Below are 21,251 nucleotides of genomic sequence, written 5' to 3'. Positions count from 1 at the left end.
ACTGAGTTAGCCATTATCATATAAACTTTAGCCACATCATAATTATGTCTATATTTCCAAAGGAATGGCTAAGCATGCACCACCTTTTCTCCCCAAAGGGAAGCTCATGCAGACATTGGGGTAATTAGCCAAGGAGGACTTGAGTCTTGCTCCTCAGCTGCTTGTTGGAAGCAAGTCAGAAGCTTCTGACTGAGGCCCTCCCCTCTACCCTAACTCATTGCCTACACTGGGCACTTTGGCCTTAGAAACTGTTGCTCAGGGGGTTTGCTTCATATTAATGCTCCCAGGGTCCTCATGTAGATCAATCAACAGAGTAACTTTTATTTAAAATTGATTTCAATTGCTAAAGCAGTCTATATATTGATAGATGAACTCGTGCACCCATTTAGTGAAATGTTTTCTCTCCTAGTCTCTGAAAATAACCACTAAGTATTCAGCCAAGATCCAGCAATGGTCTCTCTGCTTTTCTCTCAGGAATAGCTACTGCTGATTCTGTCTGTCACTTTTAATGGCTCAGCCAGTTATCTGAAGGTCATAGCAAGCGAACAGAGAAAGCATGGTCTGTTCTAGGCTGAGCAGATCTGTTCTTATTTCTTAAAGAAGAAATTATCTATGGACCAGGAGAAGACCACTTCCAGGGATGTTCCATTGGAGTCATAGTCAGCCAACAAACGTTTATTAAGGGCTTACTATGTGGAAGGTGACCTGCTAAGGGCTGGTGATATACAGAGAGGCAAAATCATGGCACCTGTGCTAACAGGACTCACATTTTAATGAGGGAGGGAGACCACTTGCAAATCACATGTGTGTATGTGTTTGCATGTACATAAGCAAAGGGATGGAAAATGAGGATATTTGTTTTTGAGTGTGTCCCATGGGAACAGTGCTTGTAGTTGTCAAAATCTGAGTTGGAGCGTCTAGAGCCCAGGTGGATAATGACCTTGCACAGTATTAAGGGAGTTGGGGTGAGGGGATTCTAATGGGTCTTGGTGAAGAATACTTTATATATATATATATTTTTGGTTCATGGGGTGCATTGGTCAAAGAGTTCACCCCCAGATGGTCAACTTAGGGGTGATGAGTCCTGTGCTTGGCTAGGTTGGTCCTTGGAAAGGCAAGGGATCCATCTATTGGCAAGGCCCTAGTTGGTGAGTTTGAGTCACGCAGAGACTAATGGGGAGGTGCATGGTGGGTGTAAAGAGGCTAAGCATGTGGCCAAACAAGAGTTATATAAGAGAAACATAGGGAAAGATGTTATTAGAATGAGATATATGACTGGTAAAGAGAGTGGGTGAGAGGAAGATGCAACCCAGAGCTGGCTGAAGTGTTCTACCAGTACCCAAAGGACCTAGGAAAGGCATCCAACATAGTGGAGGGGCTCATTGAAGTGGGTTTCCAGAAGGACCTGGTTAAGCTGTGTGATTGGAGGATGCCCTACAGCTAATGAAATCACTGATTTAGCATGAATCAGACAATAACAACAACAGACCCTCATATATGCCTTCATTGTTTGCAGGGTCCTCTGTACCCATGGTCTCAACAATGGTGCCAATGAGACCCAGGCAGTGGTATCGGAGGGCACAGCCATTCAGGAGACCAGAAATCATTGCCATGCCCCCCCCCCCAGCATTGCTTCAATCTTTTGGGCATCTCTCTCTCTCTGTTTCTTTCTTTTTTTTTTTTTTTTTTTTTTTTTTTTGGTGAGGCAATTGGGGTTAAGTGATTTGCCTAGGGTCACACAGCTAGTAAGTGTTAAATGTCTGAAGCCAGATTTGAACTCAGGTCCTCTTGACTCCAAGGCAGGTGCTCTATCTACTGCGCCATCTAGCTGCCCCTTGGGCATCTCCTTAGGCCAAAGAGCTATGAGCTGAGCAAAGGCATTCAGTGGGTTTTCCGCAGCCCAATGGACTGTCTCCCTGGCATTTTTTTTTTACATCAAGCTCTCAGATGTTTATGGACAGTTTTGAAATGCCTGTGACAGAAACAGAAATCAAATTCTAGCTGGTCAACAAAGGCAAGAGAAGTAAATCTGAGCCACCCTTTCCATCCTTTACACACCTAACAATGTGATTTAATTGGGAGAAGAACCCTCAGTGAAACATTCTTTTGCCTCTTTTGTTATTGTTGAGTTGTTTTCAGTTGTGTCCAACTCTTTGTGACCCATTTCTGGTTTTCTTGGCAAAGATACTGGAAGGGTTTGTGATTTCCTTCTCCAGGATCACAGAATAGATGCAGAGATAGAAAGGGTCTGAGAGGTCACTGAGTTCAACTCCCTTATTTTACAGATGAGGAAACAGGCAAATAGAGCTTGTGACCTGCCAAGGGTCACATAGCTAATAGCTAATAGCTATCTGAGGCAGAATTTGAACTTGGCTCAATGAATTTCACTAGCAGAACTACAACCAGTATGTCTGGTGCCAGGGGAAAGCAGCACAGAATGTCTTCAAATCAAATTGATAGCAGATTTAGAACTAGAAGGGACTTTGGAGGTCATGTCATTCTGCCTTCCCCTCCCCTTTTACAGACAAAGAAAAGTGAGGCTTAGATAACTTAGGGAATTTACTCAAGTCTCACTGTCCTCTCAATCCAGAGCCCGGATTCTCTCCACTATTCCACAGTCTTTTCAAACACAGCTAGCATTTACTAAGTGCCTGCCATGGTTAGGGTGCTGTGTATGGTCTGAAACAGGCCATCTGAAGGAGAGATCTAGGGGGGGTGGTAAGTGAGGTCAAAACTATTTACGTGATATTATGGTAAATATCAACAGATATGATTCAGATCAACTAAACCTTTGTGTTTGTGCTGTGAAGTATGTGTTTGTGTATGTGTATGAGTGTAATATGTGTATATGTGTATGTATGTGTATGGTATGGTATGGTATGTGTATGTGTGAGGTGTGCATGTATATATGTATATGTGTATGTGTGTATATGTGTAATTGTATGTTTATGTGTGTATTGTGTGAGGTGTGTGTTGTGTGTGTGTGAGGTCTTCAGTAATTTTTTAGAATGTAAAAAGATCCTGTGACTGAAGAGTTTGAGAACAGTTGATCTAGAGGACACAGTGACAAGAACCAAGTCCAGTCCCAACCAGGGTGTCTCGCTCATTCTTTCTGTAACTGGATCGGACAGCTCAGCTCTCTGGACCCCGGGTGGGTCTTGGGGGCAGTGACAGAGAAGCATTCTCACTTCCCTTCCTTTCCCTCTGGTTCTTGTATATATGGCTTGGGAGCTGAACCATTCCACACGCTGTTTCCCAATCCAGCCATGCTGCCGTCCCTCCTCCACCTCTTAGAGTCCTTGGCCTTCCAGGCTCAGCTCAGGGGTCACCTCCTCTGTGGACTCTTCCTTGATCCCCACCCCCCAAGCTGACTGATCTCTCTCCTCAGACCCCTCCTAGGGTATCTCTACTGCCCCCCCAACTCCTCCCATTTCCCTTCTGGCCTTCTCCCTCACCTTTTAGACTTCAAAAATCACGTCTCTTCTACCTCCTCCGCCCGGAGCCTCCTTTAGTTCTTTGTGCTTCCGTTGCCCTGGCGCATCCACCCTTGTACGGTTCACTTTCCGGACTCCAAAGCCACGCCCTCATCTTGGCTTCTTTCCTTTCTCCACTGTCTTGGATTTTGCTTGCATTTGTAACCTCAGTACTTGTGCAGTTCCTGGAACCTCACAAGCGCTCGCTCGATAAACGTGTCTCTCCTTTTATTTCTATTTCACTTGCAATCTGCAGATGTGTTGGGGCCCATCCTTCCTACCTCTGAGGGAAAGGGCGGTTCTGCTTTATCTTTACATACTCGGCATGCTGCACAGTACCTGCTCTCGATCCGTGTTTACTAAGTATTAGGATGGCAAGAGCATGGCTCTAGAGAGGGAGGGGGCCTCAGGGACCGTCCAGTCCAACCCTTCTCATTTTATAGACTAGAAAACTGAGGTCAGGGAAGAGAGGTGATTTACGGTTTACAGATTGGTGGTAGGTGTTAGAGGTAAAATTTGAACCTCAGTCCTCCGACTTTACAACCTGTGTTCTTCCGGTAGTTCTCTATTTGAGAAGATCTGCTTGGGGCAGGGTTGGAGGGGGTGGGCATCAGGGAGAAATGCTTGTATGGGACGGGGGCGGGGTGGGGGGGTGAAGTCTACAAGAAAATGTGGCTCCCTATCTCCTTCTCTGTTACGGGGAGGGCTATGATGGAGGCCGGGCTCACAAAGTCCATGTGGGAAGGCTAGGAAAGAAGGGAGGATCCCCAAAAGTCAACATGGCTGACTCTTGGCTTTCCTCCCTCTATCTAGTTGGCAGGAAGCAATTTATGCGGTTTGAATGGGCCAACTACGCTGCCGAGGTGCTGGGCTGTGAGTACGAGGCGCTGACCACCGCCGTCTTCAAACACCACCTCCGACAGATCATCCTGCAGGCGACATCCAGGCTGAACCAACCCAACCACAAGGAGGAGCCCGAAGTGGGTAGGTGGTCTCCATGGGCCCGTGGGGTGTCCTCTAGTCACAGAGCCCAGTGCTGTGTGTGCATCGATACAGCTTGGGACCGGGAACTGTCTGGTTGTACACAATTATGGGGCGTGTATGGAAGATAGATGCTTCTCTGGAGGAAGGGTTTGGATGGGACAGAAGATGTCCTTGGAGGCTGTTGGAACCAATCCCCTCATTCGATAGATGAGGAAACAGAGGCTTGGTAGAAATGACTTACTCAAAGCCACCCGACTAGTAAGTGTCAGGATCTGAACTCCAGTCTACTGTTCTCCACTTTCTTATTTAGCTCCAAGATCTGGACAGCTACCAATGAATGGGTCAGTGAGAGATCTGATGCCTTCTTGGACCCTGAACTAACCCCCTCTGCCCAGAGTCTTGCTAGATTTGCTCCATATCCCAGGCTGGTGTGCTCACCTCCATTTGAGGGGCCTTGTTTGGAATCCCAGTTCTGCCCCTCTCTAGCACTGTGACTGTGGATGAGTCATTTCTCTTTCCTGGGACTCCCCTGTGAAAGCGGAGGGCTGGACCAGCTCTACACCCTGTGAAACTGCCTGCATTCAGAGAATTTAGCTGAAGGGGTTACAGCCCATTGTTTCATAGAGAATAGTTGGCACAATAGTTAGCATTTGTAGAGGGTTTTGGGATTTGGGAAGTGCTTGACACATGTTGATCTCATTTGGTCTTGGAGGATCCTCTATGGAGAATCCCCACGGAGTGAACATCACTTTTTTTTGTTTTGTTTGTTTTTTGGGCAGGGCAATGGGGGTTAAGTGACTTGCCCAAGGTCACACAGCTAGTAAGTGTCAAGTGTCTGAGTCTGGATTTGAACTCAGGTACTCCTGAATCCAGGACCAGCACTTTATCTACTGTGCCACCTAACTGCCCCTCTGAACATCACTTTGAAGGCAGCTGGATGGTGCAGTGGATAGAGTTTCTGACTTGGAGTCAGGAAGATCTGAGTTCAAATGGGACCTGAGACACTAGCTGTGTGATCCGGGGCGAGTCAGTATTTGCCTCAGTTTCTCCAGCTGTTATATGGGGATAACAATAGCATCTACTCAGAATTGTAAGGGTCAAATGAGAAAGTACACATAGTAGATGTTTTAAAAATGCTTATTCCCTTCCTTCTTTCCCCACTCTCTCTCTCCTTTCCTCCTTCCCTCCTTATCTCCCTTTTCATTCATTCGTTCGTTCGTTCGTTCGTTCCATTCTTCCTTCCTTTCTTTCTTCCTTCATTCCTCCCTCCCTCCCTCCTTTCCTCCATCTATCCATCCTTCCTTCCTTCCTCTTTCCCTCCCTCCCTCCCTCCCTTCTTCCTTCCTTTCTTCTATTCTTCCTTCCATTCTTCTTTCCATTCTTCCTTTCTTCCTCCCTCCCCTCTTCCTTCCTTCCTCATTCCCTCCTTACCTCCCTCCCTTCCTCAATCCTTCCTTCCTTCCCTCCTCCCTCCCTCCTTTTCTTCCTCTTTCCCTTTTTTCCTTCCTTCCTTCTTTCCTTCCTCACTCTCTCCTTCCCTCCCCCTCCTTCCCTCCCTTCCTTTCTTCCTTCCCTCCTTCCCTCCCTCCTTTTCTTCCTCTCTCCCTTCCTTCCCTCCCCCTCCTTCCCTCCTTCCCTTCCTTCCTTCCCTCCTTCCTCCCTCCCTCCTTTTCTTCCTTTCTCCCTTCTTTCCTTCCTCACTTCCTCCCTCCCTCCATCCTTCCTTCCTTCCTCCTTTCCTTCCTAGTTGTGGGCTATGGCTACTGACTCCCAGGCCAAAGACTCTTGTCCTCCAAGCCTTTTGGGGGCTGTTTGGACCCTGATGGTGCCAAGCAGATGATACAATTCTGATAGGTTCCAGTCTTTTTGTCTCTTTCTTTTCTTTCCCTGCTCAGAATTCTTACATGAGTTATCTCTGCATAAAAAGCCTTTGTCCCTCCTGCTTTTGTGTCTGTGCATAGATATCTCTCCTTCTAGGTCTGGGACCGAGCCGCAGAGAGCAGGCACAGAGGGACCTGCCAGGATCAGGAGAGATGCTAGGAGGCTGCAGGTTTCCTAGCAACTATATCAGGTTCTGGGGTTAAAGCAAGAAAGGGAAATGCTTCCTGAGATACGGGAACAATGTTAGAATGTCCCAGCACTGCGGTTTCTTGAGTTAGAATATGTGTGTAGCATTGCGACAGCATGGGCATTTGGTGAGTGGGATAGAAGGGTCGAGGTTTAGGGATTTCAGCCCAAACATTGCCTTGACTACATTTTACAATATGCCAACTGTAAGCCTGGGGCAGATGGGAGCTCCCTAGGGGAGAATCAGGGCAGTCCAGCCTTCCAATCTCTGAGTGACTTTGGAAAGTGGAATCAGAGAGAAGTGCTATTGGGGAAGACTTAATCACTGTCTCCAGGTAGGGAAGGGGCTGCATATGAGGAGAGATTAGCCCTTCTCTGCTTAGCCCTAGAAGGTAGAACCTGGGATTCTGGGTAGCAATTGAAGAGGCAAGGTTAGGTGTCCAGAAAACCCTCCTGACAATTAGAGCTGCCCCTTAGTGGAATATTCTGCCTTGAGTGAGTGGGCTCGCCCCCACTGGGGCTCTTTAAGTTGTGGGTAGAGGACCACTTCTGTAGATGGGATTCTTGGTGCGGTACTGATTGGTCTACATGGACTCTGAGGGTTCCTTTCGGCTCCAAGAGTCTTTAAAAATTTCATTTTTATTTTCAGTTCCAAATTCTCTTCCTCTCTCCACCTATTAACTCCTCCCTCACCTATTAAGAAGTCAGGAGATATGCCATCCATTGTATATATGAAGTCATACAAATCATATTTCCACATTAGCTATGTTCTGAAGAATTAAAAAATAATAAAGGGGAAATATGTTTCATTCTGCACTCTGAGTCTATTAGATCTTAATCTGAAGGTGGTTGCATGTTTCATTATGAGTCCTTTTAAGTTGTGGTGGGTCATTGTATTGACTACAGTAGCTAAGTCTTCCCTAGTTGATGACCACACAATGTTTCAGTCACTGTGTACAATATCCTCCCAATTCTGCTCACTTCACTTTGCATCAGTTATTATACATCTTCCCAGGTTTTTCTGAGAGCATTCTGCTAGTCATTTCTTGTAGCACAATAGTATTTCATTACAGTCATATACTATAACTTGTTAACCATTCCCCAGTCTCTATCAATTCTTTGCCACTTGGCTGCTATAAATATATTTATGTGTATGGGTTCTTTTCCTTTGATCTCTTTGGGGTTTAGAGTAGTAGGGATATTGTTGGGTCAATAGGGTATGTACAGTTTGATAGTCCTTTGTACATAGTGCCAAATTGTTCTCCACAATGGTTACACCAGCTCACAACTCCACCAACAGTGCACTCATGTCCATTCTTTTCCAAATGTCCTCCTTTTCTGTCATAGTCAATTTGATGGGTATGAGTTGGTTATCTCAGAGTTGTTTTAATTTGCATTTCTCTTATTATTAGTGATTAGTATTTTTTCATAACCATTAATAGCTTTGATATCATCTGAAAACTACCTGTTCATATCCTTTGACCATTTATCAATTGAGGGTTGGTTTCCATTATTTATTTATTAAATTTTAAAAATTTTTATTGTTTTTATAAACTTCATTCTCTACATATTTAAGAAATGCGACCTTTATCAGAGTAATTTGTTGCAACCCCTCCCCCCTATTTCCTGTTTTTCTTCTAATTTTGACTACATTGGTTTTGTTTGTGCAAAAAAATGTTATGTAGGGGCAGCTAGGTGGCACAGTGGATAGAGCACTGGCCCTGGCTTCAGGAGGACCTGAGTTCAAATCTGGCCTCAGACATTTGACACTTATTAGCTGTGTGACTCTGGGCAAGTCACTTAACCTTCATTGCCCTTCAAAAAAAAAAGAAAAAATGTTATGTAATCAAAATTATCCACTTTACCTGCTGTGAACCGCCCTGTTTCTAGCTTGGTTATGAACTCTTCCTTTATCCAGAGACCTGATAGGTAATTTTCCAACTCTGATTTTTGGTGATGATTTTCAATAACAAAAGGTGATCTGTACTGGAATAACCCGTGAGTTCTCTCTTTTGGTTCATTGGAGTTTTAGATGTATTTTGTTCTCAACAATATTCAGACTTGAATAACCCAAGAAGTTATGATTTTCATAATTTCCTCACTTCACCAACACATAACTTGTCCCTTGTGAAAAGGTCTATGTGAGATGTGGGACCAAAACATTCCTCTTTATTCTGTGGTCAATATAGTGATGAGTCTCTTTGATGTTATCCAGATGAGGCCTCAGATAACAAAAATGTTTCTGGGTCCATATTTGAAGCCTTTCCAGTTTGTCAGGACCTGGCCAGGGAGCCTTAGGGAAGCTTTTCCCATGGAGTAGAGCTTTCACACTGTGATGAGGCTCTAGAGGAGAATGATAGGGAAGGTCTCTCCCACTACTACCATCATCCGACACCATCACCATTATCCACTACCACCATCTTCAATACAACCATCCATCACCACCACCATCCACCACCACCACCCATCATCACCATTTTCACTACCACCGTTTTCACCACCACCATTACCACCATCCATCACCACCACCATCCACCACCACCACCATTATCCATCACTACTAGCATTACCATCACCACCACAGCCATTGAGCTAAACACAAATCTTCTCTGCAGTGGCCCCAACACAGAGTCATCCAGTATTTGCTTGAAGACCTCCAGGGAGGTGTGAGGGCCAAAATTTTATATACGGAGCGTTATTTGGGTGACTCACCTTAATATTGGGGTCCCGGAAATATGAGGGACCTTTTAGGTTCACCCTCCCCTATGAACTACCCTTTTTATTTCTCCCAGGCCAATAAGAAAGGAGCCTTTAAGCTTTAATTCACAAAAGGATCAGATTTTATTAATTGGGAATTAATTAAACAACAAAGGTGAAACTAATAAAAATCAAAGATAAGGAAACAGGAAAATAGAAATACAGATAAATACTCTTAACTCTAAACTTAACCTATTCAATCCTCAGACTGTTTCCAATTAAGCTAGTTCAAAGGAATTTAGGGTTTTCCATAATTAACTCACCCACACCTGGACAGTCTACAGTTGCTCAAGCCACCAAGGAAAGCAGCCCCCTGAGACAGAGCACCACCACCACAAGGACAGAAAACCGAGAGCCCTCGTTCCGGAAGACACCTAGCATTCTGGAAGAGCCCTCTGCCTCCCTTCAGGGAGCATTAAATCTTTCTTCCCCCAAAAGGGAATGTCCTTCAAAAACTGCCTATGGAGAGTTCTCCTTCTGACCTCAGTAGCATATGTAGCCTCAGGGTGGGCCAAGTGTGGCCCCTCCCAAGTGAGTCAGTTAAAACACCAATAATAACTTTATCACAAATAATTTTTACCACAGGGGGGAAACTTACTTCTTTAATCAGTCTGTCTAAATGCATTTATTTAGCACTTACAAAGTGTCAGGCACTGTTCTAAGCACTGGGGATACAAATACAAAGAATGAAACAATCCCAACTTTCAAAGAGCTCGTGTCCCTCCTCAGAAGACAGACCCTTCTGCTGTGCATTAGCTCCAGTTTTTTAAAACCCCTTTTCATACCTTTGGTCTTTCAATTCCAATCAATTCCATGGTTCCATCATTTGATGTAAGTTATTCTCTAAATAGAATTAAATTTTCATTTCTCCTCATCTTGGTTCCTCCACCTCTCCCATTGTTTTAAACTCCTGGAGTATAATGGAAATGAGCCTTTTGATGTGAAGCCCAAAGGCTTTGGCTAGAGCACTGTTATGTTGTCACTTGTTCTCCACATTTCCCACCTCTGTAAAATCGTAATGATGATATTCGAATCTCAACGTTGTTCTGGGAATTGGGCCTTTGTCAGTCATGAAGCATTAAATCAGTGTAAGAAACCCAACAAAAACATGGGCAGGAATTCACAGTCAAAGGTGAGTGGAAAGGGAAGGGCACTGTTGGCAGCAGACAGGACACAGCATGATCAAAGGCTCAGAGATGGGAAACTGCAGAATGTGTCCAAGGTATAGCGAGTAGCAGACTTAGGCCGGAGTGTTGAGCACAAGGTGGGGATGTACCAGGAACTGAAGCTGGAAACGAATGGGCGTGAGATAATCCTTGGAATGCCACCTTCTTCTCTTGTTTCCTGCAGGGCCCAAAATGACGGGTGTGGAGTGTGTACAAGGGATGGCTTCCGGCCTCTATGAAGAACTGTTCTCAGTCATTGTCTCACTCATCAACAGGTATGAAAACTGCATTTGGCAATGTTCACTTTTCTTCTCCAGGGTCTGGGGCTAAAGACTTTGTGGGGCTATAGAGCACGAGGACTGGGGTTAGGAAGACCTGAATTCAAATCCAGCCTCAGACACTTACTAGCTGTGTGACCCTGGGAAAGTCACTTCACCTCTGTTTGCCTCAGTTTCCTTATCTGTAAAATGGGGATAATGATAGCACCTACCTCCTGGGATTGTTGTGAGGATCAGATGAGATAATATATTTGTAAAAACAGTGCCTGTATACATGTTAGCTATTTGTGATGGTTACTGTTGCAACTAGACACATGGAGGAACAAGACTTACCCCCAAGCCCCTTTGATCCTCCCTATAAACTGAGCTGAGGGCATCCAGGGATGCCCTGGAGAAGGAGCAGGGTGTGGAATCCACTGGTCTGGGAGTCTCCGGGCATCTTTCTCTATGCAAGCGCTAGGTCTGTAGCTTGTTATTCACTCAGCATCTCCCGCCTTGCTCTGGGATGGCATATGCTGGTTATAAAACCAGAAAGACAAAAATGTAGACAGTCCCTGCCCTCAGGGAAATTTCATTCAGTTGATGAATTCAATAGATGCACAGATTAGAACATGTTCTATTACCCCTCTGTGTGGTGCTTCTGTCAAGGGACTCGTCTAAGTCAAGTCAATTAAGCCCCTGCTATGTTCAGGGCACTGTTGGATACTGGGGCTACAGAGATGTCAGGGTAACACACCTCCTGCTTCAAGAAATTTGTATCGTACTGAAGAGGGTGTGACATGGGCACAGATAAGTTAATACTAAGCAGTAGGAGTAATAATAACAACAATAATAATATACAAATTGATTTGAATCTATAAATAAATAATAAATAGAATAACAATGATAAATGCTACTTCTACCACTAAGCAGCATTTATGTGGTGCTTAAAGGTTGGCAGGACACTTTACAAATATCTCATTTGAAATACACACTGTATATAAAGAATATATGACCTTTGCCTGTCAGGGTAGTTAGTCTCTTGAGAAGAAAGCTGACTTCAGAGATAAGAAGACCTGGGTTCCGGTCCCACATCTGACCTCTACAGGCTGTGTGACCCTGAGCAAGTCACATCTTTTTGTGCTCCCAGTGCCTCCCTAATGCTAGAAGTTACTGAGTAGATGTCGACCTGCATTGGTGGAGACTGTTTCCTCCCTTGGGAGTTCCTCATGCCACTGAAATCATAGGTCCAATACAAAGCCCCCAAGCCTTTGTAAAGAAGGACAGGAACAAAAGGTGTCACTGAAAGACTGTGTGATTGGGATACAAGATGGGCTGCTTGGGGCCAGGGAGGACAGGTGGGCAGAGAGAGCTCCATTGGAACTCTTACCAAGTCAAAAGCAAACAAGAGAAGCCTTCAGCATGGTAGGTGGACTTCCTCCATTGAGCTTGTGGGAAGACATAGATGGGCATTCCACGGGCCTTGTTGCATTGCCTTCTGGGTCTTGGGAGGGGACTTCCTCCCCCACTCCAGCACCTCCATCTACCATAAGGAGCCTCCCCTTCCCCAAACCAGCCCCCATGGCCCCATTACTCATCTCCCACCAGAAGGTGTATACTGTGGTCAGCTGGATACTGACCCTGTCCTCTATTCCACCTCTGCTGGAGGCATCCAGAACTTTGTGACTCTTGAGCCGAGCTTTGAAGAAAGTTAGGAATTCTCTAAGGTGGACATGAGGAGGGAGGGCTTGTGCAAAAGTGTGGAGATGGGGGATGCACATTCTTTATGGACAATCAATTCATCCATAAACTCACTATTTATTAGGCACCTACTGTATGCTAGGCATTGAGCTGGGTGCTAGGGATATAAGGACAAACATGAAACAATCCCTGCTCTCCGGGAATCTACATTCTATTGGGGGACAGCCCAGAAGCCTGTTTTCATGGAGTAGTTAGTGAGGGAGGGAAGTAATAGAAATAAACCTGCAAAGATAGCTCGTGGTAAGACTGTGAAGGACACGATGTCCGACTGAGGACTTTGCATTGTATCCTGGAGGTAATAGGAAGCCACTGGAGATTTTTGAGTAGGAGTAGAGATGTAGATCTTGGTTCTGAGTATATCAATTTGGCTACTCTTTTTGGGACAGACTAGAGAGAAAGGACCCTGAGAGTAGGGAGACAAGTTAGACCATATTAAAAGGAGGGCTTGGATTCATGGCGAAGATTGTAGGGGGTGATAATTATTAGGATAATGCCCCCCCCAATCCCACCTCTCCTCTCTATAGTGTTTCCTGCTTTGGATGCTCTGGGAGCTCATTGGTGTGGGTCAGCCCTCTACCCATGCAGACCCCAGCCATCTACACCCCCTCATCGGATGGGATTCATTCTGTGTCTTCCCACAGCTGCTCACTGGACAATCCATCCAGTGGGCCAGGTGCCTTCTCTGCTTTTAAAAAAGCATTTTATGGATACTGTGGTGATGGCCATTTGTTTCCCCTGGCTCTTCTTACTACCTGGCCAGTGTCCCTCCTCTTTTCTTTCTATTACCTATGTCTCAATTTCATTCCTCCTCCTCCCTTTATCTCTCCCTATCTGCCCTCTTAATTTCTCCCCTTCCTCTCTCTTTCTCTCTTTCTATTTCTCTCTTCCTCTTTTTCTCCCTCTCTGACCCCATCTTTCCCTTTTTCCTCTCTCTCATCCTCTCTCTTTCCCTTTCTCTTTCTCTATTTCTCTCTCCCCTTCCTCTCTGTCTTCCCTCTCTCCTATTCTCTCTCTGCCTCCTGCTCTCTCTCCCCCCACCCCGTCTCTGTGTTTGTGTCTATCTGTCTGTCTCCCTTTCTCTCCCCTACCATCCCCTCAAACACACATTATGGTGATGGTACTTGGCACTTGGCAAAGAGACCGTGATTCATGTACCCCTCCCTCCATTGGCCTCTGGCTCTATTGCTCACTTGCAATTTAAAAAAATGTTTCCACAGGTTTGTAGAACAAGTGTTAAAATGCCCATTTAAGAGATAAGAAAACTGAGACCCAGAGAGAGTTAGTGATTTTCCCCAAGGTCACACAGCACATTCCAGATTGAGCCAGGGTCACAGCCCAGCTTTCTTGGCCCTGTCCTTTCTTCTCCCTTGCCCCAGTCTGCCCCAGGGCCTATTACAGACCACTCAGCCAGGACTTGTCTTTGAGGAAAGCCTGGTTTTATACCCAAGTTCCTGAAGGTGGAGGCTGCAGGGCCAGGCTGGGAGGAGGCCTTTACTTTGGTGATGTCCTCGGCGCCGGCCCATTCCAGCCTTTTAAGTAATTCTGACAGTTATCTAGCGTGTCAGGCCAGAAAACATATGTTTCAACAAAGTCGTGGAGATGCTGCTGCTTTTGTCGAGCTGCCGGGAAATCACCGGAGGTAAATCACCAGGAGTGTGGAGCACAATTTCCAAATCACAGCGTTTGTCAAAGGCTGCAAGGATGCATCAGCGGAATCACCCTCCAAGGGCTTTGCTGTCGACCAAGGGCCTCTTGCCCAGGCTGGTGATTTTCCTTTAAGACAACAGAGATTCAGTTGTTTGAGTGCTCATTTGTCTGTTCGTTCATCCATCCATCCATCCATTTATCCATCCAGCTATTCATTCATTCAATCATTCACTCATTCATTCATTCGTTCATTCATTTATACATTCACTCATTCATTCATTCCTTTGTTCATTTACTCATTTGTTCAGTCTTTCATTCATTTGTTCATTCATTCATTCATTTGTTTGTTGATTCATTCATTCATTTGTTCATCCACTCATCCATTCATTCATTTGGCAAGCTGGGGCAATATGGGTGAATAAGAAGAGTAATGGTTTTGGAGGCAGGACCCAGGTTCCTATCTCAGCTCTGCTATTTACTAGCTGAATGATCTTGGGCAAGTCAATTCCCTTCTTTGGGCCTCGGTTTCCCCTCTCTTTGACATGCAACCGATTCTGTGTCCTTAGAGTTCATTCACCCAATTCCCTCATATGTTCAGGGGAGGAAACTGAAGCCCAGAGGGAAATGACTTTTCCAAGGTCACACAATCACACATAGCAGAACCAAGATTTGAACTGAGGTCCCCTGTGCTAGGCCATGGGATCCTTGGCCTTGAGAAGCTCACCCTTGGAGTTGCAGCTCTTTGCTACCTGAGCCTGAGAACTGAGACATCGGACTGTCTCCCTGTCCTGATGAACTGTTGAAAAATATGCAGAGATTTAGAAATGGGTGGGTGAAGCCGAGCTTGCTCTCAGGGCCCAGAGCTGCACTGGCTTGGTTTGGAGGGTGACCTTCATCGTAGTGGAGAGAAACACACCTTTAATGGGGCTTAGCCTTGGGCCAAAAAATCAGAGGAGAAGCCGGGCTGGCTTGGCTGGCCCTCGTCATACCCAGAAATGGCAACTGGGATTGGAGGGGTGATGGATGGCAGGCCTGCCCCCTCAAAATGTCTTCCTTACTGGCTTGCTGTGGTACCTGGCATTCTGCCAGTGCAAAATCATTTGACCACTGTCTCCAAGCAGCCCCAAAGGGCCAGCATAATACAGTGGACCAGGGGCCCTGCCTTTGAACAGGAGGCTTGGGTTCTAATTCTGCCCCAGATGTTCTCCAGCTGTGGGGCTCCATCTCCACATCTGTAAGATGAGGAGGACGCTCAGCCAGTCGACCTCCTGGGGTCGTCGTGAGGTGATTGCTTTCAGGTCCTTCTCAATGTTACTTATTTGAACCCAGGTCTTTTGCCCGCTAGACCTATCAGTGCTCATTTGTTATAGTTATGACCGTCCAGTAGAATGAAGGCTGTCTCATTTTTGGATTTGGATTATCTCTGGTGATTAACCTTGACCCTGTTGGCTAAGACATAACTGAAGAGGGGGCAGCTGGGTGGTGCAGTGGATAAAGCGCTGGCCCTGGAGTCAGGAGGACCTGAGTTCAAATCTGGCCTCAGACATTTACTGGCTGTGTGACCCTGGGCAAGTCACTTAATCCCAATTGCCTCACAAAAAAAGACATAATTAAAGAGTGGGTTCATAAGTCTCAAACAAAGGCCTGAGGGGATGGAGCACAGGACTAATGAGTTCAGAAGCAGGGAGGATGTTGTCTCCAAGGGCAGGCTTGCTTGGTGCATCTTAACATTGGGTCTGGGTCAGCCAGGAGACAGCCTGAGGACACTGGTTGGCTTTGTGCATGGGCACTGGAGGGCCACTGAAGACCTGGCCCATGAGATAACCTTGCCTGGGCAGCTGGGGGGGGGGCGTGCATAGTGCATAAAGGAATGTGACGGCTAGAGGACAAGTCTTGGAAGATCTGGGTTGGAGTCACACCTTTGGAATGAATTCTGTGACCTCTTAGTGCCTAGAAACTGTAGTTAGTTGATAGTTACATATGGGTTTACATATGCCTTAGTAAATATGGTTTTTATGTGCCTCAGTAAACTATAACAACAATGACAACAGAAGTCACATTTCCATCGCCCTTCAAGGCTTTAAAGATTCTCTGTGTGATCTCATTTTATCTTCACCATCACCCTGGGAGGGAGGGGCTCTTATTCTCCCTGTTTCACAGATGAAGAAACTGAGGCAAATGGAGGTGAAGTGACCTTTCCAGAGTCACACAGCTAGTGAGTACCCGAGGCTGAATTCGAATTCGGATCTTCCCATCTTCAAGTCCAACCCTCTACCTGCTGGCTGTTCCTCCTGGTTGCCTCAGTTGCAATGAAATCACTGGTGCCATGTCTTTCTCTGTCTCCCAGATCTTTTGAATCTGCCCTTCAGGGCTGTCTGAAGGCTCCAACAAGATGATATTTGTGAAGAGCTTTGAGGCTACCTCAATGTCACCTCATTCTGATTTTATTTTGCTGTTCTGTCAAATGGGCTTCCTGATCCCTGTGCCCAGTGTGGTTTGGGGGGCTCTGGTTGCAGAGCAGACTCCCACAAGGGGCTGACTGAGCTTTTCCTCTTCCCTCCACACCTGAGCTCCAAGGGGAGAAGAAACAGGATGAGTGTAGCCAGAGTCTCCCACAGCTGAGGTTACAAATGGGGTGGCTGTTGTCTGGAAAGGGACAACTTTGTAGCAGGGAGTGCTGACTTCTCCCACCACTCACCTGAGAGCTCCCCAGCACAGTCCTGGAAAGAGACAAAGGGGAGCCGGAAGGACCCAGGGGAGGCCGTGCTAAGGGAAGTTCCATCCATCTATCGGGGTGATAGTGGGGGCTGTGGCTGCCTCCACTCTTCCCACTGATGTTTCCTTCCCTCTGTCCTCAGGTCTTTGGCTTCCAGTCATCTCTCCATGTTCTCCATCATGGTGGTGGACAGCCCGGGCTTCCACAACCCCCGGCATCAGAAGAAGGAGCGGGCGGCTACCTTCGAGGAACTTTGCCACAACTACGTCCACGAGCGACTGCAGACCTTGTTCTTTCGAAAGAAGTTTGAGTTGGAGCTGGAGCGGTATAGGGAGGTAAGGCCCGGGGCAGGTCCTCAGCCACAAGGTCGAACTAGGAGGAAGAGTGGGAAGCTTTTCACTGGCATCAAATTCTTCCTTAAAGTCCATTTCCAAAAGAACGTACACTCCTTGAGGACAGATCAGTCATCCTTGCCTCTGTATTCCCAGAAGCCAAGTGAATGTTTGTTGAATGAATGTTGAGTGCCACTCCCTTGCTCAAGAACATATGAGAGCTCCCTATTATTTATGGCTTCAAACTCTTTTCTTACTCTGCCTAACTAGAAAAAATAGTTGATGCCATTTGTTTTAGTTTCCCAATTATCTCCCGATGTGCTTGTCTCTATTCCTCAACAGCGAGTTGTTATTTGTAACTGAGGAAAAAAAATAGTTGAGTAAAGTGGACTTGCTGTATATCAGCCCTGTCTAGCAGTGTATTCTGCCCCCACTTTAAGACTCTCCACAATATATTCAGCCAGCCGAGGGGTGTGCTCCTTTAATTGACACCAGAACCTCAGGCTTGGCATGGCCCAGGTGGGGGAGTGCAGAGACCCTGGGTTAAGTTAATTCCTGATTTAAGAAAGCAGAGGAAAAAGAGACGTGCCCATGGTTCGAGACGTTGAGGCTGGTAGCACAACGGGCTAGGCTGCCGTTTGTTTAGTGCTGTGTGGGTTTTTTCCGCTTGGTTAGCCTCTGACACTGAGCCGGAAGACTCTCTCTGAATCCAAATGTGTATGTCGAGCTCTTGCTCCATGTCCTTGAGTCTCTCCATTTCCTTCCAGCCTTGCAAGGGGGGAGCCATGAGCATGCAGCCAGCCTGTCTGGTAAAGCCCCAGCAAGGCACAGGATCCCTGAAAAGGCAGGTGCTGGGACTGAGGGAGCCCCCTCTTAGAGCCCCAGGGAGGGCTGGGATCTTCCCAAATGGGCCACCTGCCTTAATTGACCTCCACGGAGATTTTGTGGGTGCTCAAGCAAAGAACCACTTGATTAGCTGTTGCCATCATCAGATCCCCTAGGGATCCCCTGTACTCATGGGGTACAGAGTCAGTGCTTACGATAGCAGCTTTTAAAACATTAGAATCCTTTTTAGGTAAAAGGCAGGTTCAGTAAGGGTGCTGTCGATGAGAAATAATTGCCTTGAGTTTGGTTTAGGCCTTTCTAATAGGGCCAGTGAGGCTGACCAAACTAACTGCGATGGAATGAGGGGGTGAGGCAGACCTGGGAATTACCACGCCTGCCTTGGGATTCTGGGAGGATGGAGGGGTGGATGTAGCCAGGAGCAGAGGTCACAGGGCACCTCTTACGGCCATTTCGTGTTGACTCTCTGGGACTTAGGAAATACATTCAAAAAGCATTTCTTAGGCATTCGCTCTGAGCCAGGTACTATTCTAGGCTGGGAGATACAAGGACAGAGCTAAAAACTGTCCCTGCCCTCAAGGAGCTTACATTCTATCGGGAGGTAAGAAAATGAAAGGGCTTTGGAGAAGGGAAAGAGGTGGGGATCAGGGAAGCTTCCCGGAGAGAGAAGGATCTAAAGGCAGCTGGAATGGACTCCGACTGCTGCAATATCTCCTTGCCCCATGCTATCAAATGGATTATGGGAATTCATAAAGCCCTTCCTATGTGGGAAGTAGGCCGCTAGGTGGCGCAATGGAGCATTGGGCTTGGAATCAGGAAGACTTAACTTCATGAGTTCAAATCCAGCCTGACACTTATTAGCTGTATGACCCTGGGCAAGCCACTTAACCCTATTTGCCTCAGTTCATCATTTATAAAATGAGTCAGAGAGGGAAATGGCAAACCAGTCCAGTAATCTTGCCAAGAAAACCCCAAATGGAGTCACAAAGAGTCAGATACAACTGAATAACAACAACTTCCTGACTTCAAGGTCAACACCTTAATGCTCTCCATACTGCCTCCCCACAAATGATTGCTAGCGTTATTAAGCTTACATTGTCACAGACAGGGAATTGGGAAGGAAAGTGGTACTCAGATCAACAATGAGGAAGCAAACAACAGACCCCACTGTGATGACCCAGGAGAGGTACAAAGGAAGCTGTGATTGATTAGATGCCAGAAAAGGAAGAGCTTAGCTTCGCCCAGGTGGGCAGCCTCAGAGGGAGGTAGTACTTGACCTGGGCCTGCAAAGATGGAGGGTGGCTGTGGGTATTGAGGGGCAGTTTTCAACAGGCTTAGAGTGTGGTCATTTTTGGGCTTTTAATGTTGGGCTTGGATGGGGCACATTCAGAGAGGATCTGATGGCAGAGCCTTGATCTCCATCTCTTTTTTTTTTGTGGGGCTATGGGGGTTAAGTGACTTGCCCAGGGTCACACAGCTACTAAGTGTTAAATGTCTGAGGCCGGATTTGAACTCAGGTACTCCTGACTCCAGGGCCAGTGCTCTATCCACTGTGCCACCTAGCTGCCCCTTCCAATTGACTTTTGTGTGAGTAGAAAGCCTTAAGAGATGGAGATCAAGGGGGGCAGCTAGGTGGCACAGTGGATAAAGCGCCGGCCCTGGATTCAGGAGTACCTGAGTTCAAATCAGGCCTCAGACACTTAACACTTACTAGCTGTGTGACCCTGGGCAAGTCACTTAACCCCAATTGCCTCACACACACAAAAAGTCAATTGGACAAAGAAAGCCAGGCATTTTATATTCTCCAGGAGTTATTGCACATCCTTATCAGATGTTCAGAGGTTTTGGAAGATAGTCAACTTTCAAATACTGTCTTCTAGGAAAAGGTGGTGCTTCCCTTTGATCTCCCAGAGCTCTCCCCAAGAACCACAGTGGCGATCATTGACCAGAATCTCTCCCAGGTGAGAGGGCTAAGCATCACGGGGCTCAATTCTTGTAATTGCTATTCATCTGTTTCTCTGTATTGGTTATGTTTGTTATAAATGATGTTGGGCATGGTTGCTGGTGTTCATTAGAGTAGCCCCGGACCCATTATTCCACTGTGTGTACACATGTGCATGCTGTATAAATATTATCTCTCTCTTGGAAGGGGATACCTCTCCTCCTGGGGCAGGAAGTGGGGTACAATTGAGCCAAAGCATCAGAAGGTGCTTGCTTTTTATCTTGTGGTTCAGGAGGTTGGCTCTCCATCTTTGCCAATGTATTAGGAGACATGTCTTTCTGCTTACCTTTGCTCAATGGACACATACCCTTTCCAGCCATGAATCTTGTAAGAATTGCCTTGCTTCTCTATTAATACCCCAAATGCTTGGCTTGTATCAAGCGCTTAACAAATGGTTTCTCATTCATTCACGACCAGTATTGGATACACAAATTTCTCTTTTCCCTTTCCCTCCTTGCCAGGGCCCCCTACAAGATCCCTGGGTCTCCTGGAGATGGTTTTCAGCTTCACTTTAGGCAATGGTTGGCTGAGCTGCCAATTTAAAGTCTTCCCCTGTCCATCAATCTCTTTTGCCCATTGGACATTTTTATTGCTCTTCTCCATCTCTCTTTCCGTTTGCTCAAAGTGCGCTCAAGTCATTCATTCCCTCCTTTCAAGTGTTCCCTGCTCTTTGCTGTGCCTTGAATTTCACTTCTGTGAACCATGACTTTCTCCCTGCTTTGAAATAACATTTCCTCTCAGAGGAGACACTATTTTATTTGAAGCAAAGAACTTGGGGCTCCTGTGGAAAGAGTGTCATGAGACATCATGAGGCAGCGGAAAGAGCCCTGATTCTGGGATCAGAGGGAATGGGGCCATATCTTAGCTTTGACATGACCTGAGTGACCTTGGGCAAATCCCAGACTCTATGGGCTTTAGTCTCCTCATCTATAAAATTGACTAGGTGACCTCTAAGTTTCCTTCTAGCTCTCAGAATCTTTGACTCTGCATCTGGAAGTTACCGGGGCTTTGGGTCAAGTTCCATTCACTGGGCTTGGGAGAAGGACTCAAGAGTTGATCTAGATTGAGTCTGGTGAGGGAGCCGAGTGAGAGATAGGGAATGGAATCCCATTGGGATGCTGCTCACTTTCAAACTGGCCTTTGGCTATTGCAAAGATTTTTTAGACTCAGTTGCTGTGTTGGTTGGTTTTGCTAAATTGCTTTTTTCCTCCTTTCTCTTTAATTCTTTGTTACAATGGATGGTTTC

General features: G+C 46.3%; 1 protein-coding gene across 3 annotated transcripts in view; it reads left to right on the top strand.

Moving 5' to 3' along the window:
• The window catches only part of MYO18B (myosin XVIIIB), a 346,197-nt gene that overhangs the window by 100,416 nt on the left and 224,530 nt on the right, over nucleotides 1–21,251 (top strand). For all 3 annotated transcript variants that reach the window (XM_043977482.1, XM_043977483.1, XM_043977484.1), the window contains exons 13-16: nucleotides 4,287–4,457; nucleotides 10,632–10,722; nucleotides 16,971–17,163; nucleotides 19,884–19,964. In XM_043977482.1, the coding sequence (XP_043833417.1) occupies nucleotides 4,287–4,457; nucleotides 10,632–10,722; nucleotides 16,971–17,163; nucleotides 19,884–19,964 (536 nt within the window). The remainder of the gene's footprint in view (nucleotides 1–4,286; nucleotides 4,458–10,631; nucleotides 10,723–16,970; nucleotides 17,164–19,883; nucleotides 19,965–21,251) is intronic.

Source organism: Dromiciops gliroides, chromosome 1 (assembly GCF_019393635.1).
Source record: "Dromiciops gliroides isolate mDroGli1 chromosome 1, mDroGli1.pri, whole genome shotgun sequence".
In the NCBI taxonomy this organism is placed as follows: Eukaryota; Metazoa; Chordata; class Mammalia; order Microbiotheria; family Microbiotheriidae; genus Dromiciops; species Dromiciops gliroides.
This window is presented reverse-complemented; position numbering and strand designations above follow the sequence as displayed.